Source organism: Benincasa hispida, unplaced genomic scaffold (assembly GCF_027475165.1).
Source record: "Benincasa hispida cultivar pf3 unplaced genomic scaffold, pf3_genome.v1.1 HicScf219, whole genome shotgun sequence".
NCBI classification, from domain to species: Eukaryota; Viridiplantae; Streptophyta; class Magnoliopsida; order Cucurbitales; family Cucurbitaceae; genus Benincasa; species Benincasa hispida.
In genome coordinates this window covers 4,126-21,401 of record NW_028326293.1, presented here as the reverse complement: position 1 = coordinate 21,401, position 17,276 = coordinate 4,126, and the positions used below count along the sequence as shown (strand labels likewise).

Sequence of the window (17,276 nt, the reverse complement as noted above, 5' to 3'; positions counted from 1 at the left end):
TAAAGTTAATGGTTCCCATTTGTCTTGAATTTTGGTTTTTACAAAATATCATCTTAATACATCCTATTTCGTGGATGGATAGGAACTAAAAAAGAGAGATTGAAGTACTTACTTTGGCTTCTTGATTGGCTATTGTCAGAGAAGACATCTATGTTGTGGACGATTTGGAAGATATAGTGGGGGACATGTATAGTTAGGTTCCATTTGTATACTTGGTTGAATTTGGCTGGATAGTAACAATAATCAATTTTATCTCAATATTTTTTTATAGAGGAAACCTTCCTTCTCTGATCCATTCGACTGCGATCACTTATCCTAAGTTTGTCTATGAAGAGTAGATCTAATTATTATTCCTAAGTTTATATTTTATATTGAGTTTTGAGATTGGTATATGAATAAATGCATTGTTATGTTTATATTTGAGTTGAATTTTAAATTTTGATGTTGAGTTTTGACATGCTTGTAGAGTATAGTTTCTAAGTTTTAGTTTTAACTAAGTTGTGGAAGAGAAAACTAATTCATTCATAAGTTTTTAATATTCTAAAAATTTGTATACACTTGGCTCTCCATTTATATAAAATTGATTATTTATTAGTATTGAAACTATTTGAATTTGTTGTTTGTAGGTATTTTGGAGTCATGTCCAAAACAAAGAAGATAAATTGCGATAGACCGTGATAAACTACTATCTATATCTATCATGACACAGATAGACACAAATAATAATCTATCTAGTCTATCATAGATATACAGTAAAATTTTACTATATTTATAAATATTTTGATTCATTTCTCTATATTTGAAAACATTCATTTTTTTTTTACTTTACGTTTTTATTGCGGTCTGTTTAACATTAATGTTATATATGAAAATCAATTAAGCATATATATAAGTTGTTGATGATAATTTTCTTTTCTTTTTAGACTAAATTTATAAGTTGTCAACATGTTTGAGTTGACTAAAAGAATAATAAATAAATATATTTCATTTTCAATAATTATTTAGGGAATACTAAAAAAGAAAAAAACTTTTCCCGATGCTAAGTTGTATGTGTCGAGAAAAATGGTACCTCTCTTGACGCCATACCAATGTAGCGTCGGGCGAGGCTCCCTCTCCCATCGGTATACCCTGAAAAATTCATTGCGATTGCACAAAAAGAAATTGTTTTCTATTTTTTGGTTTTCTAAAAACAAAAGCTGTTTTTATTTTTTCAAAACAAAAAAGACATTAAACTTATTTGATAACTATTTTTTGTTTTCTATTTTTTCTAATGGAAGAGATGAAGAGAGGTTTTAGAGAGAGAGAATGTGTAAAGACATGTAGATAAAAATTTAGAGATAGAGATACAAAGGTTTTATAGAGAAGGGAAAATATAGTAAATTTAGAGGTATATGAAAGAAAAATATTTATTCAGAGAGAATGTAATGGAGATGTGTTTGAGGGAAAATATTAGTTAAACCTCATAAAATATTAGTTAGAAAAAAGAAGTAAATGTTTGAGGGAAAGAGATTAATTTTTGAAGAAAATAAAGTTAAATAAAAAGAAAAATTTTAGAGAGAGTAAATAATATGTTAGATAAATAAGCATAAATGAGAAAAATATTAAACAAAAATTGTAGTGAGATAAAATTTAGAGAGAAGAAAGTTCTTCAGAAAAAAGTTTAAGAGATTTATTTATTAAAGAGATAAAGTTAGAGAGAGAAATTGGAGAGATATATTAGACGAGAGAGAAATGAAAGTAAAAGAATAAGTTTTTTAAAAACAGATTGCTATGAAAGAGATAAAAGATGGAAAATATGAGTATTAGTATTAGAATAAAGAATAAGTTTTTGAAAACACATATATCTCTTTTTAAAAACCATATTTTGGTTTTTTGGTTTTTGAAAATCACTTATGGCATGTCTGACATATTTGAAAGTGATTTTAAAATGATTAAAATCATTTTTGTCATTTTCAAATATACAAATGGTAAAAATTACTAATAAAGTATAGTAATAGTTTCAATTATACTTTTAAATTTTCAATTAAAAAAATTTAGCCCTAAAAACTTATACAAGTATTAAAATTGGGTCTTAAACTTATATAGTTGTATAAATTGTAATGATGGTATAAATTTGAGGGTTCAATTTTTATCATTTGTGGATCCAATTTTCTACAATTATTGTAAGTTTAAGGGTCTAATTTGCCACTTCTAAAAATTGGGAAGCCAATATTTACAATTGAAAGTTCGATTGTGCAATTGAACTACAATTTGCCATTTTCAAAATGACTCACAAAATATCCTTAATTATTCAAAATTCGTTTTAATACTACGACAATTGTGTTTAAACATGCATGGAAGTGTTAGTATTGAAATGATTTTGAGTGATTATATGTGTGTTTTAATGTGATCTTGAACTTGATAAATGTGATTTTAATAATTTAACAAATAGGCACTTAGATTTTTTTTTTTTTAAAAAAAACTAACTTTAAAAAATAGAAAAGGAAGAAACAAAATTAATTTAAATAGAGAAAAAAACATAATTAATTATCAAACAACTCGTTCTTTTAGAAAAGTAAAAACAAAATAGAAAATGAAATGGTGACCTTCATTTTTGTTTTTTTTTTTTTTTAGAAATTAAGCTTATAAATACTTTTTATATTTAAGAGTTTTTTCTTTTTAATTTTGTTATCCATTCTCGAAGTTTTTTCAAAATACAAGCCGAGTTTTGAAAATTAAAAAAAAAAAAGTAGGTTGACTTATTTGATAACAATTTTTGTTTTAGTTTTAACAAAATATTTTTTTTAGTTTTCAAAACTTGATTTGATTTTTTAAAACACCTATAAGAAAAATAGATAACAAAACAAATAAATTAATCCTAAAAGCAGTATTTATAAGATTAATTGTCAAAATAAAATATCAAGTGTTTACAGTAATTTTTAAAACTTTTAGTTTTAGCTTTTAGAAAATTTAAAAATGAAAACTAGTGTAAAAATTTGTGGAAAAAACCAAGTACAATTCTAAAATAAAAGTAAAAACTAAAAAATCAAATAGTTATGAAACCATCTTTGGGTTTTTGATATATTGACATCAAACTATAAATGACAAATATTTGATTGAGATAGCTATGAAGAATACTCCAAAACACACCACAAACAACATAAAGCTAAAACAGCATTTGCCATACAATTTCTTCAGATACCTTAAGCCATCTGCAACATACCATTGCTATTATGTGTACAAAAAATAAGCTATTTTTTCCATGCAATTTGAAAAATGTCTTAATCTTTCTTCCCCATCTTCTCAAACGTGTCCCCTCCTTTACTACCTTCCTTCAACTATAAAATCCCAACGTTCCCCACTCTCCACTTCACTTCAAAACAGTACAACTTATTAAACACACAGCCATGGGAAACCCTCTTTTCCTCTCTCTTTCCTTTTGCTTCTTGGTTCTCTTCAATGGCTGCCTAGCAACCGACGAAAACCTCCGCGACGTCTCCCGACACTTCCGCGAGGGTGAAAGACGGTATCGTGAGTGTCGCCTGGATAGGCTCGATGCCCTCGAACCCTCCCGCCGCATCGAGGCCGAAGGTGGCGTGATCGAGATGTGGGATCCTAGCCACGAGATGTTCCGGTGCGCCGGTGTGGCTGTCCAGAGATATATTATTGATCCCAATGGCCTTCTCCTCCCTCATTACACCAATGCCCCACAACTTATCTACATTGAGAGAGGTACTATCAACTTTTGTTCTTTTATGTTTATCGTTTTTCTTGTTGAGTTTAAAAGTTGTTGAGAATGATGTGATGAGTTTTGTGGAATAGGGAGAGGGTTTAAGGGAGTTGTACTTCCGGGTTGCCCTGAAACGTACCAAGAGTCTCAGCAATCAGCCGGGGAGTTCCGAGACCGACATCAGAAGATCCGCCATGTACGTGCTGGCGATCTCTTCGCTGTGCCTGCTGGTTCTGCTCAATGGACCTATAATGATGGCAATGAGAGATTGATTGCAGTTGTTCTTCTTGATGTTAGTAACCATGCCAACCAACTTGACTTCCATCCTAGGGTAAGTCAGATTTGAATTCAGGTCAATGATATAATGTTTTAACTAACTAAATTAAATTTAGAAATATTGGTATTATTGTGAAGGAGTTACGGTAAATTTAATTTATTTTCTGTCAACCATGCAGGCTTTCTACTTAGCTGGGAACCCAGAGGAGGAGTTCCCAGAGTGGAGATCGGAATGGAGGCAAGAGGGGAGACGACAAAGTAGTCGCAAGGAGGGATCAAGTAACAAGAACAACATCTTCTATGCCTTTGATGACAGAGTTCTTGCAGAAATTCTTAACATAAACACGGAGACAGCAAGGAAGCTTCGTGGAGAAGATGACTTCAGGCGCAACATCATAAAGGTTGAGGGACAGCTTGAGGTGATCAGGCCACCAAGATCGCGGGGAGGACACAGAGGAGAAGAGCGAGAATGGGAAGAGGAACAAGAAGAAGAGATGGAAAGACAACGTGAGCGCCACCAGGGTCGTCGGTGGGACGATAATGGTTTGGATGAAACTATTTGCTCTATGAGAATGAAGGAGAACATTGGTGATGCTTCACGCGCTGATATGTACACACCTGAAGCCGGTCGTCTTAGCACCACCAACAGCCATCGCTTCCCCATCCTCCGTTGGCTTCAGCTCAGTGCTGAGCGGGGTGTTCTCTAAAAAGGGGGGGGGGTGGGGGGGGGGGGGTGAGCGGGGTGTTCTCTATAGAGTAAGCAAGCCTATTTGGAATGACTTTCTAAGATGTTTAAAAAAACAATGTAAGCAGGAAAATTGACAGTTTGTGATATTAATGCAGAATGCGATGTACGTTCCACACTGGAACCAAAATGCGCACAGCATAATATTCGTAACAAGAGGGCGAGCGAGAGTACAAGTAGTAGACTGCAGAGGGCAAACTGTATTCGACGGCGAACTACAACAACGACAGGTTCTAGTGGTTCCACAAAACTTCGCCATAGTGAAGAAGGCAGGCGACGAAGGGTTCGAGTGGGTTTCATTCAAAACGAACGATAATGCCATGATTAACACACTGGCTGGCCGCACCTCAGTCATGAGGGCATTCCCAGTTCAAGTCCTTGCCAGTGCCTATAGAATGTCCACAGAAGAGGCTCGAAGGCTAAAATTCAACAGAGACGAGACCACTTTACTGCCCCCTCGTATGTCGTCGTCGCGTAGGCCGGCTATCCCGGTAGAAGCAATGTAAAGGGCTTGGCTTGGTTTGGTTTGGCAGGAAGGGCCAGTTTTGGCTTTTGGTTTTATGGTGTAATAATTTAGGGTTTAAAGCTTCGGAATAATCATAATAATAATAATAAAGACGAGGCCTTTCTTATACAAGAACTTGTGTGTGTATGGCCTTCATGTAAAACAGAGCTTTTCTATGTCCTCTTCCCAATCCCAAAGTTTATCTTTGAATAATAAAACCATCCAATATATATGCTTTTCCTCCTTTCTTCCTCAAATTAGGTTAAATTATTATACAAAATACTTGAAGTTTGGAGTTAAAATTTGTCTAAAAAAATACTCTTGGAGAGATTATCGATTAATTATCATATACAACATCATTTTCTTAGTTGATGGGTAAGAATTGATTAGATACCTCCTTTCTTATATCCGTGAGTTTATGGGCCAACTAGCATGCATTTCGACTAATTTCACAAGAACTCTCATGAACCTACAATATCTGGGTGTCAAGAAAATTCGTAGGATATAAATCTTAGGTAGGTGATCACCATGGATTGAGAACTTCATTCCCTCTAATATACATATAATGCCTTTTGAGATGAAATAAATAACACTAACAATCATAATTTTCAATGTTGTATTAGAATTTTTACACATCAATTTTCATCCTTTATTTTATTTTTTCTAGAAGAATTTCAAAGTTAAAAGGATAAAAATGAAACTCTTCAAAGTGGAGCATGATTAAAAACAAACTCCAGAATTCATGGGTATTTTGTATAGTTTAACCTAATTTTTATACGATTAAATGTGAGAAAAATAAAATAACAAAACCAAGCTCCTTTTGTTAACCATTTAGGCTCCATTTTTTGGATATCTCACACTTTCTTACTCATAGTTTTCACATTCCTTATGTAAACATTTGAAGTCTTAGCTAATGTCCATAAAAAAACTTGAGTGTTTGAAAATTACTTTTTTTAGTTTTTAAAATTGGGTTTTGATTTTGAAAACACTCCTAAAATATAGACAACAAAACACACAAATTAATAAATTAATAGATGAAAGTGGTGTTTATAGGCTTAATTTTTTTTATAAAAAAAATAAAATTGTTATCAAACGGGCATTTGTTTTGGAAAATTAAGTTTATAAGCATTACTTCCACTATATATTTCTATATTTTTGTTATCCAGTTTCTAATAATATTTTCAAAAACTAAATAAAGTTTTAAAAACCGGAAAAAATAGTTTTGAAACAAACATTCATTTAGAACTTGGCCAAGAAATTCAAGTGTTTTAATTTTTAAAGAATGTGAAAATCATAATTGGAAAAATGGAAGGAAATAAACATAAATTTCATAAAAATAAACTAAAATCAAAATCATAAGAGGGTCATTGTGTGTAAGTGTACCAGATGATTTGTTTAAATTTACCATAGATGTACCATGAAAAAATAAAAGTAGGGTTAACCATTATGAGCACCTAGAATTTGTACCTAATGTTCTGATCACTATTTTTCACTTAAAATGTATATGACAGAAATTTAAAACAGAGTTTTGTTGTCTGTATTTCTAATGGAGAAATTAAAAACAGAATGGTGTTCTTTCTGTTTACAATAATTTTCACCATCCTCCTATGTTGTATCAAATTTCTAGTACACCCGACATTTAAGCGAACCAATAATAACAGATTTTAGAAGCGGTCAATTCAAAGACTAAAAGAATGTCAAGAAATGTGATCACGACAAATTTTTTGAGTCATGAAAACCGTTTTTGTTTTAGTTAAAGTCTCTCCCTCCTCCAATATGAGCACTAAGAAATGGCTATTTGTTGAATAAAATGTACATGGGGACAGTGGGCTTGGTTTTTGATCTATAGTAGACTGTCTTCTTATGGTTAAAAGTTGGATTCTCAATTGTTATCACAATCTTTCCAGGTTCACTGATGTAGAAACAATTCCTTAGGCTCTCTCCTACTTTCTTTTGATTTTGCAATTGAATTCTGTATGATCCTTCATCTTCTGGTACAAATTCTTCCTTGTATACGACGTCCCATCCCACCACCGTCACGTCCCACACCATCGTCACTCCCGGCTGTACGTCCAAGTTGTATAATGTCATTTCACCAGATTCAAATTATGAGTCACTTTATATTGTCATTTCTTTTGTATAGTTATTGGATTTCTAGGCTTGATTACCTCAGTAACTGGGAATTCGATGTTGGCAGCGAAGTTTCCTTTAATGCTGAGCTCTGAAGCTTTATCAGCCGGTGAGAAGTCGTCATCGTCGTCTCTTTTAAGCCCACCATATCGAACCGGCAACTGTTCCGGGGCTATAAACCTAGTTTAGGATAGAGGCCTAATTACTTGAAAATTATTCAAAAAATGAAAACTTTGAATATAGAATAGGATCAAGATCATGATCTTTTCCTCACTTGAGAAGTGTCTTGGTCACTTTTGATGGACTTGCAAAAACGAATTTGGCCTTGGTTTTGTGGCTGATAATCTTCGATCGGAGTATGTGTCGCGCGTAGTACCAAAACGGAGCGTTTATAACTATCTGCAAAACCAAAACACACAAAACCAACAACCCTTTTAGAAGAAGTAGAGATATATAGCAGATCAACCCGAGTTTCTCGTGTGTTGCCTCCTGAACTACATCCCATCATTTTAAAGCCCTATCGATTTCTCCAAACATAGATTAGGCTAAAAAAAAAAAAAGGGTGCAGTTCAAGATACTTGTTAGGACCAAGAAGAAGAGACGAAAGAAGATATTGTTCTTACGTTTTTATAGACGAGTTCGGGATAATGATCTTGTAAAAGCAAGAGAGCTTTCTTGCTAACGGAACGAAACTCTTTCATGGCAGGACCGGGAGAGTTTTTCAAATCAGTAATTTGAACAATAGAATCAACCCCTCCTTTCTCAAACCTAAGTTGTTTAATCCCTTTCTCCATATTTTGAACCATCCATCTCAAGAACTCTTCACATTTCTCCTCACTCCCAAATGTTTTTTGGTACATTTCTCTATCTTTCAGAACCCCATTGGCATTGAACCAAAGAGGATGTCCTTCCCTATCTTTACCCTCCAAAAAACCAACCAAATTTTGAAGATCACCACCAAGTTTCTCTTCAAGAATCCCATCAGCTTTGTAGTCTTTTCTCCATTTCAAAGTCTTTCTAAGCATTTCAAAGGCTTCATGGACTTTGTAATGTTTGGCTTTCAAGAACTTTTGAAGTAAAACATCTGTTCCTTCGTGGCCTTTGCTTGGCAATAATGGAACTCCCCAAAGGGTTATTTCTTTGAGTTGTTCTCTGGCTTTGGCTGCTTCTTTAGGGCAAGTGTTTCTGTTGGGTTTGCCAAGAAGATAATTCCCTATAATTGCATCTTCCACTCTGCAACGAAATTCTAATAAAGCTCTCTTCTTTCTCTTCTTTCTCATCTTCTTTTCCATTTCGTCTAATTCTTTTTCCTCCATTTCGCCTTCCGATTTTTCCTGTTGTGTTCATCGAATATATATCCAACTTTCAAATCAATCATGAATTTTGAAATTTGTATTTATTTGGTATTTAAACTTTCAATCTCGTGTCTAACAAATTCTTGACATATTTAATTTTTGTAAAATTAATACATCCTGATCTCAAAATTTGAATTTTGTGTAATATAAAATCTTTATATGCGCCGTTCAATCATTTTATTTTTGTTTTTTTGTTTTTGAAAATTAAGCCTATATAAACAATATTCTCACCTCCAAATTTCTTCTTTTCTTATCTCCTTCTATCAATAGTTTAAAAAACTAAACCAAAATTTGAAAACTTTTAGAATTTAACTAAGAATTCAATCGAATAGGGAGGAAATAGACTTAATTTTCAAAAATAAAAAACGAAATAGTTACCAAATGGGTCTAAACTTTCCATTTTGTGTTTGTTGATACATTTGTGAATGAAGTTTAGAAATTAAATTTATAATTTTGAAGGTTCATAATCAAATAAACATAAACGAAGTAAAAAACACTTATGAATAGTCGATACAATTGAAAATAAAGTACAAAGACTAAATTTATAATTGAATCAAGAAAGATAGGTCTGACCAGATCATCTTCAAAATAATGAAATTCTTCATCCTTGTTTATAGAATGGAGGTGCATATCAGCTTCCACAGTAGTCTCATCATAAACCTTTTTCCCATTTCTCTCGGCCACCATTTTTTCTTCTTCGAAATCCAGGACGACTCCGGCAGCCGGAGAGATGGGGTCGCCGGAAAACCAGATACTGCCTTAGCTAGAACCGATCAGAACAAGAGATTATTGATGGAGAATAAGAAAAAAAATGATGGATGAATTGATGATAATATTAATAATTGAGGCCTTCATTGCACCAAAAGAAAGAAACAAACAAAAAAAAAATCCTTTGTTGAATCATTTACAGAGAAGAGAGGCTGTGGATTCTCAAAACCACAAAAGCCATTGGGTTTTTTTCCTCCCAAATTTAGAAATTCTTTTTCTGAGATTATAATTTTTCATTCATTTGTTCATAGCCAAAAACTCATGAATCAACTGATTTGATTTGGTATGTTGTTACAAATTCGTGGTTCTTATCAATTCCAACATAAAAATATCATTTTTTTAATAAAAGAAACTAAATCCTTATATATATATAAGGATAATTTTCAAAAATAGAAAAATAATGTAAACTATTTACATAAAATAGTAAAATTTTAATCTTTGTTTATATAGGTTTGATTAGAAGTCTATTAGTGTCTATTACAATATTTTTTTTTACTATTCATGTAAATAGTTTGACATTTTTTTCTATCGTGAAAATTTTCCTATACGTTGAAATTCTAAAACAGGGGAGAATTTATTGTCTATGTTGGAAACTATATATGAGAGAATGAATTTTTTGGAAAGATATAGAACGTATGAAAGATATTTATTCGATTTAAATCTGATTTTATATTTGATATATCAATCAATGATATAAAATATATTATTTATACAATTGATTTATCGTAACTTTCAAAGTTTCAATTGTGTTATAGTGCATATTGTTTGTTTGATTATGAGGAATATATTGTTTTTGTTTTTTCTGTATTGTGTTGATGTTGAGTTGTTTTTCCATCCATTAGTTTAGTTTCGATTATCTAATTTAAGCTTTGGCCTTAGTTTTGTTAGGTTTAATATTTTTTTTCCAATTTAACAGTATATCTTAATTGCATTGATTGTGTCAACTGATATAACAAATATAAGTTATATCAGTTACCATTAGTGTATCAATTGCATATCATTATTCTTTCAAAATGCAATATGAAGTATCACATTGGTGTATCAATAGTTTATCGATCAATAGTTGTTTAATTAAAAAAAATTAACATTAATGCATCATTAGTATATTAGTAGTATTAACCCACAGAAACTAATAAACAAAGATCTAAGGTTACCTTCAGTAACTTAGACATGAAAGAAATCTAATTATAGAGGACCTTTGAACGGAAGTGGATCGTTCCAAACTCCATGGTGAAATAATTCAAACATTTATAATCATACAGAAATGATTATGTATTAAAAATAAATTACAACATGCTTCATAATTAAATACAAGGGATCGAGAAAACAATACCTTTGAAGAACTCTTTCTTTCATGTATGTCCCTCGATCGAACTCGAGCGCAACGAACAACTGGAACTTCCTCGAACACCAACGAGTAAAACTCGATCCTCAAACAAAACTAGACACCACCATAAGATTACCTTGGTATTTTCGTTGTGAGAACTCAGGAGTTATGGGCTCTGGCTTATTTTAGAATGAGGGAAGGAGGAAGTGAAAGAGAAAACAATCGAGTAGACGATGACAATATCGTGTAGCAAATGGAAGCCTATTGTATAGACTCGATACTTAGTCGTTTAGAAAAGATTACTATCGTATAGTAAACTCGATACGATCGTGTAGTCACTCGATAGTGAATAATGTAAGTTGCGTGTTGTTATGAGAATTTTGAAATCAATTTTTTTTTTTATCTCACAATTTCCATAAAACAATGTAACCACCCACTAAGGTCGGTTATTTAGAAAAAAGTATATATTAATTATTATATAATTAATAAATTATAAATAAATATAATAACTAACTTATCATATTATATTTATAATCTATAATTTCACCATTGCATCATATGCAACATATAAATCATAGTTTTTTTTTCTATTTATAGTATTTAATATAAATCATATTTATATTAATTTCTCCAATCAAATAATGTATCAAATACATCATATCAATTATATCATATATAATTTAATTAATTTAATTATATCATATATAAACAAATTCCCTGTTGTTAATTTGAACATTTCAAACTAACCCAAAAACTGATTCTCAACTTGATTCCATTGAGCTACCAAGGGGACCTTATGAACCTATAGCTTAAAGCTCCAACCGTACGTGAATAACTGACTAAACTCTTTAATCACATTATCCACCATCCGTTAACTATCGGGCACTCCACTAAAGACCGACAGCTGCACTTTCGCACTACAAATATATTTATGTGTCCATTGGATATAACCAATTAATAGTACGATGACACTTCATATATCTCTCGCAAGTACAATTGGACCAAATTACCGTTTTATCTCTGTAGTTACATCTAACTTCTTAAGTACCACTGATTTCTCTAATGAACAATAAATCATAGCTCTCTATGATTAAACCCTTCTTGGGCCAAAAGAAGGTGTACGCCACATTGTTCAAGCCCTGGAATCAGTCCTTAAGGGAGTAATTTACCTACTTACCTCTGCTCCGGGGAATGAGTGAATTTCATCTTGTGTAGCTGAGTTCCCAGCTCCCCAAGCAGACCAATCTCCAAAATGGTAGGCTTGTTGAGTCGACGATCTGGCCACTCTCACCCATGCAAATCAAAAGACCACCCTCATAGGCAGGAGTTCACAACTCACTCAGGATTAAGGTCATGTTACCTATGGTCATCCTAGTGAAATGAAAGTCTCAATTATGAACGGCATTATATAGCGAGACGAAACATTTCGTAGTCCGGTCTTATACAAACTATTTTGTATAGAATATCTCTGCTCGCATGTCTAATATATGAATGATCAGGATCAAATCATTTGTAGCACTTTACAACATTTGTAACACCTATAAAGCGGGTCACACTCGTAGTGTCACCAAGATAAGGTATCCCTCCTTATCCATATACTACAGACCATTTAGGTTGTCACTTAAAATACGATCCACTTGTATATCTCCACATACGTGTTTAACGATAACCATGGATCTTAGTTAATTGGTTTGTGGTTAATACAACTAAAATATCTCATATTTCATAGACTGAAGTGAATAAAATATCATATATTATAAATCATAAAGTGTTTATTCATATAAGTGTTTACAAACTATAGAACCCTACGAGATTTAGGGCATCAATCCCAACAAGACATGTATGTAGAGACATACAGGTAGATCATGTTTAAGTGATAACCTTGAAGGATCTCATACCGAGAGTTCCATGAGCGCGTTTAGATCGCTCCGATCTTATCGTGACCGAAATACAAATTATATACATTCAACACATACAGGTATGCAAATAAATCTAATTATCAGCATGCTCAAAACAAGATAATTAACAGGGAAAGAGTTCCATACCAGTTAAAGACTATCTTCGAACTTCAGAACCCCAACGTAGCGGAAACCCTCCAAGAGATCTACCAACACCTAACGGCAACGTCGACTGCAGCAGCACGATCAACGCGAACACGAATGCTGCAACGGGGACGACACCACCACTAATGAGCCCCGGATATTCTCGGAATGAAAACCCAAAGTGTGGGCTTTGGTGAATTTGTTAGAGGACAGAGGAAACATGAGTCGTGTAGTCGATAAGCAAGTGGGAGAGAAAATGATGCTATCGCATAGCAGAAGTGTTTATCGTCTAGAGAAGCTACACGATCGTGTAGGATTTACTGAACGATCGTCTAGGAAAAGGTATACGATCTTTTAGCTAAAACGGCACACTATACAATCATTTATATAAGCTATTCGATCGTCTAGACGATAGTGTGCAATCGTTTAGGCACGAGGTATACGATCGTTTAGGCGGAGAACGCTATCATATAGGCTCTCAAGCGATCGTTTTCAATCACCAACGCATGCTTCACGAATTCTTTTTGAGCGATTGAATGGACGATCGATTGCACAATGCAAAAATGAAAACTTTTTAATTTTTAACTCATCGGTTACCATAACCAATGCTGCCCATTAACCCACGTCCGAACGTGAAAAAAGGATTAATTATCATATAATTAATTAATTAATTAATTAATTAATATAATCATATTATATTTATATCCTATAGTTTGATATCACATATCTATTATTTTCTCCTCTACTTGATATAAATCATATTTATATCTAATTTCCTCCAAAATAATGTATCTCATACATTTGCCAATTATATCATATATAATTAACCAGTCCAATTATATCATATATAATCGAACTTCCTCTTGTCAATTTGAATATTTCAAATTAACCCAAATATTGGTTCTCGACTTTATCCAAGCTACCCAGGGGACCTAATGGACCTGTGGCTCGAAGCTCCAACGGTACGTGAATAGCTGACTAAACTCTTTAGCCACGAGATCCACCATCCGTTAACTGTCAGGCATTCCACTGAAGACCAACAGCTGAGCTCTTCTTACCACAGATATATTTTTGTGTTCGTTGGATATAACCAATCATGAGTACGATGACCCTTCATAGATGCTCGTAAATACAGCTGAGCCAATTTATCGTTTTGCCCCTGTAGTTACATCTCACTTCTTAAGTACCACTGATTCCTCTAATGAACAATACAACATAGTCCAACTATGTATGAACACCTCTCGGGCTAGGAGAAGGTGTGTGGCGCCACATCGTTCAAGCCCCAAAATCAGCCCTTAAGGGAGCTATCTATCTACTTACCCCTACCTCGGGGAAGGAGTGAATTACATCTTGTGCAGCTGAGTTCCCAGCTCCCAAATCAGACGAATCCAAAAATTGGTAGGTTTGAATCGGCGACCTAGCCACTCGCACCCATACAAATCAAAAGACCGCCCTCAATGGTAGGAGTTTCTAACTTACTCAGGATTGAGGTCATGCTACCTATGGTCATCCTAGTGAAGTGAAGTCTCTGTCCTGAACGGTGTTATATAACGAGACGTTAACATTTCGTGGTCAGGTTTTATACAAACTCTTTGTATAGGACGCCTCCACTCGCATGTCCCTAACACGAATGATCAGGATCAGACCATCTGTTATTTTTTTCCACCACCCCCCCCCCCCCCCCCCCCCCCCCCCCCCCCCCCCCCCCCCCCCCCACTCCTTTTCCCATCTGTGACAAGTCACAACACTTGTGACCATTCCACAAAGCGGGCCGCGTCCGTAGCGTTACCAGGATAAGGTTTCCCTCCTTTATCCATATACTACATACCATTTTGGTTATCACTCAAGACATGATCCACTTGTATGTCACCACATACATGCTTGAGTCACATACAGATAACTAGGTATTTTATGTTTATTGGTTTGTGGTAAAGAAAATAAAACATTTAACCGAGCAAAATATAAGATGTGAAGTAAATATCACATATTAACAACACAAGTGTTCGTACATACTGTTTACAAACTACAGGACACGAGACTTGAGGGAATCAACCCCAACAATCTCTCACTTATCCTAAAGCGAAGTAGGGTGTACAAAAAATCTTAGTACAAAACAATAAACTAGGGCATAAAAGCCCAGTAAAAGAAAATCTCCCACTTGCCCTAGTCCAGCCGCGGGCAATCCTGTAGACCCATGCTCCGTAGGTGACCCTCAAACACTGTAGCCGAGAGAGCCTTCATAAATGGGTCAGCAACATTGTACTCTGAAGCGATCTGCGTGACGATCACATCTCCTCGATGCACTATCTCGCGGATCAGATGATACTTCGGCTCTATGTGTTTGCCGCGCTTATGACTCCTTGGCTCCTTGGAGTTCGTCACTGCCCCACTATTATCACAATAGAAGGTAATGGTCCTAGACATATCTGGAACAACTTCCAGGTCTGTCAAAAACTTCCTGAGCCAGACGGCCTTCTTAGTAGCTTCGCAAGCCGATACGTACTCCACCTCCATAGTGGAGTCGGCGATGCACCCCTGCTTAGTGCTTCACTACACTACAGTTCTTCCATTAAGAGTAAAGACTGACCCTGATGTGGACTTGCGAGAGTCCTTATCAGTCTGAAAGTCAGAATCCGTGTATCCTGTAAGGATCAAATCCCTCAAACCATATACAAGCATGTAGACCCTCATTCTCCGAAGATACTTGAGGATGTTCTTTACTGTGGTCTAGTGACCCTGGCTTGGGTTAGACTGATACCTACTGACTATATCCATAGCGTAGCAGATGTCTAGACGAATATAGAGCATCACGTACATCAAACTGCCAACGGTAGATGCATATGGGACCCGTCTCATCTTCTCAACCTCTTGAGGCATCTTAAGACACACTTCCTTAGACAAAGTGACTCCATGCCGGAACGGCAGTAGGCCTCTCTTGGAGTCCTGCATCGAGTACTTGAGCAACATCTTGTCAATGTACGATTCCTGAGACAGTGCTAGCACTTTGTTCTTACGATCTCGAAAGATCTGTATACCTAGAACAAACTGAGCCTCTCCCAAATCTTTCATTTGGAATTGGGTCGCTAGCCAGTTCTTAACTGTAGTCAGTAGACCTACATCATTCCCAATGAGTTGGGTATTATCTACATACAATACTAAAAAGATTACTGAAGTGTTGATGATCTTTTGTAGACATAAGGTTCATCAACATTTTGGTCAAAGCCATACAACTTGATCGCAGTATCAAATCGTATGTTCTAAGATCGAGACGCCTGTTTCAGTCCATAAATGGATCAATTCAGTTTCCCTTGACCTTGGGTTATGAATCTCTTAGGCTGCACCATATAAATGGTCTCCTCAAGATTGCCATTCAGAAAGGTCGTCTTGACGTTTATTTGCTAGATCTCATAATTATAATAAATTGAAATGGACAGGAGGATGCGAATCGACTTTAACATGGCAACAGGCGAGAAAGTCTCCTCATAGTCGACTCCCTCTACCTAGGTATAACCCATTACCACAAGTCGAGCCTTGAAGGTCTGTACCTTCCCATTAATACCTCGTTTGCACTTGTAGATCCATTTATAACTTATAGGGCGAACCCCATCAGGCTGATCTACAAGATCCCATACTGAGTTGAAGTACATCGACTCCATCTCGAGATCCATGGCCTTGACCCATTCATCCCGGTCAACATCCTCCATTGCCTTCTTATAAGGTAACGGATCCTCAACGTCGCCATCTGCTACCATAGCAAGGATTTCCATTTAACCCAGATAGCGAATGAGTGAGTTCGTAACCCTCCCACTACGTCGAGGTTCCCTTAACTCTTGAGGTGGAACCAACCTACTGAATGAACTCCCATCAATAACTCTTGTTGATGTAGAAGCTTTTCAACAACTCTTGTTGAAGTTTCAGTAGTTTCATTGGAAAGTTCACGTAACGACTTTGCTTTGTGGACTGTGCTCCTTTATATGATCCTCCTCCAGGAAAGTAGCGTTTGTTGAAACAAACACCGTATTTTTCGTTGGATCATAAAAGTAACCCCCTCGTGTACCTTTGGGGTAGCCTACAAAGAGGCATAACCTCGACCATGGTTCCAACTTCTTGGGATTAGCCTTAAGCACATGTTCAGGGCAACCCCAAATGCAGAAGTGACGTAAACTAGCTTTACGCCCGTTCCACAACTCCAGAGGTGTTCTTGCAACACTCTTAGAGGGAACACAATTGAGTACGTACACCGCAGTCTCCACTGCAAAACCCCAAAATGAGTCTGATAAGGAAGCGTAACTCATCATCGAGCGACCATGTCTAATAGGGTCCTATTTCTCCTCTCCGCTACACCATTCTGCTGAGGTGTACTCAGCGCTGAAAGTTGGGAAACGATTCCATGTTCTATCAAATAGTCCTAGAATGTCG

General features: G+C 35.1%; 2 protein-coding genes across 2 annotated transcripts; one reads left to right on the top strand and one right to left on the bottom strand.

Moving 5' to 3' along the window:
• The first annotated feature begins 3,368 nt into the window (after positions 1-3,368).
• On the top strand, positions 3,369-5,431 carry LOC150030419 (11S globulin seed storage protein Jug r 4-like). Its single transcript, XM_090309742.1, has 4 exons — positions 3,369-3,711; positions 3,802-4,040; positions 4,165-4,683; positions 4,811-5,431. The coding sequence occupies exons 1-4, from the start codon at positions 3,387-3,389 to the stop codon at positions 5,234-5,236; spliced, it is 1,509 nt and encodes a 502-aa protein (XP_090165868.1). The 5' UTR covers positions 3,369-3,386; the 3' UTR covers positions 5,237-5,431.
• Positions 5,432-6,932: 1,501 nt separating this feature from the next.
• On the bottom strand, positions 6,933-10,083 carry LOC120078226 (patellin-6-like). The gene is made up of 5 exons (XM_039032449.2): positions 9,294-10,083; positions 7,989-8,699; positions 7,640-7,764; positions 7,404-7,545; positions 6,933-7,299 (listed from the first exon to the last, which is right to left on the bottom strand). The coding sequence occupies exons 1-5, from the start codon at positions 9,405-9,407 to the stop codon at positions 7,030-7,032; spliced, it is 1,362 nt and encodes a 453-aa protein (XP_038888377.1). The 5' UTR covers positions 9,408-10,083; the 3' UTR covers positions 6,933-7,029.
• Between the last annotated feature and the right edge of the window lie 7,193 nt (positions 10,084-17,276).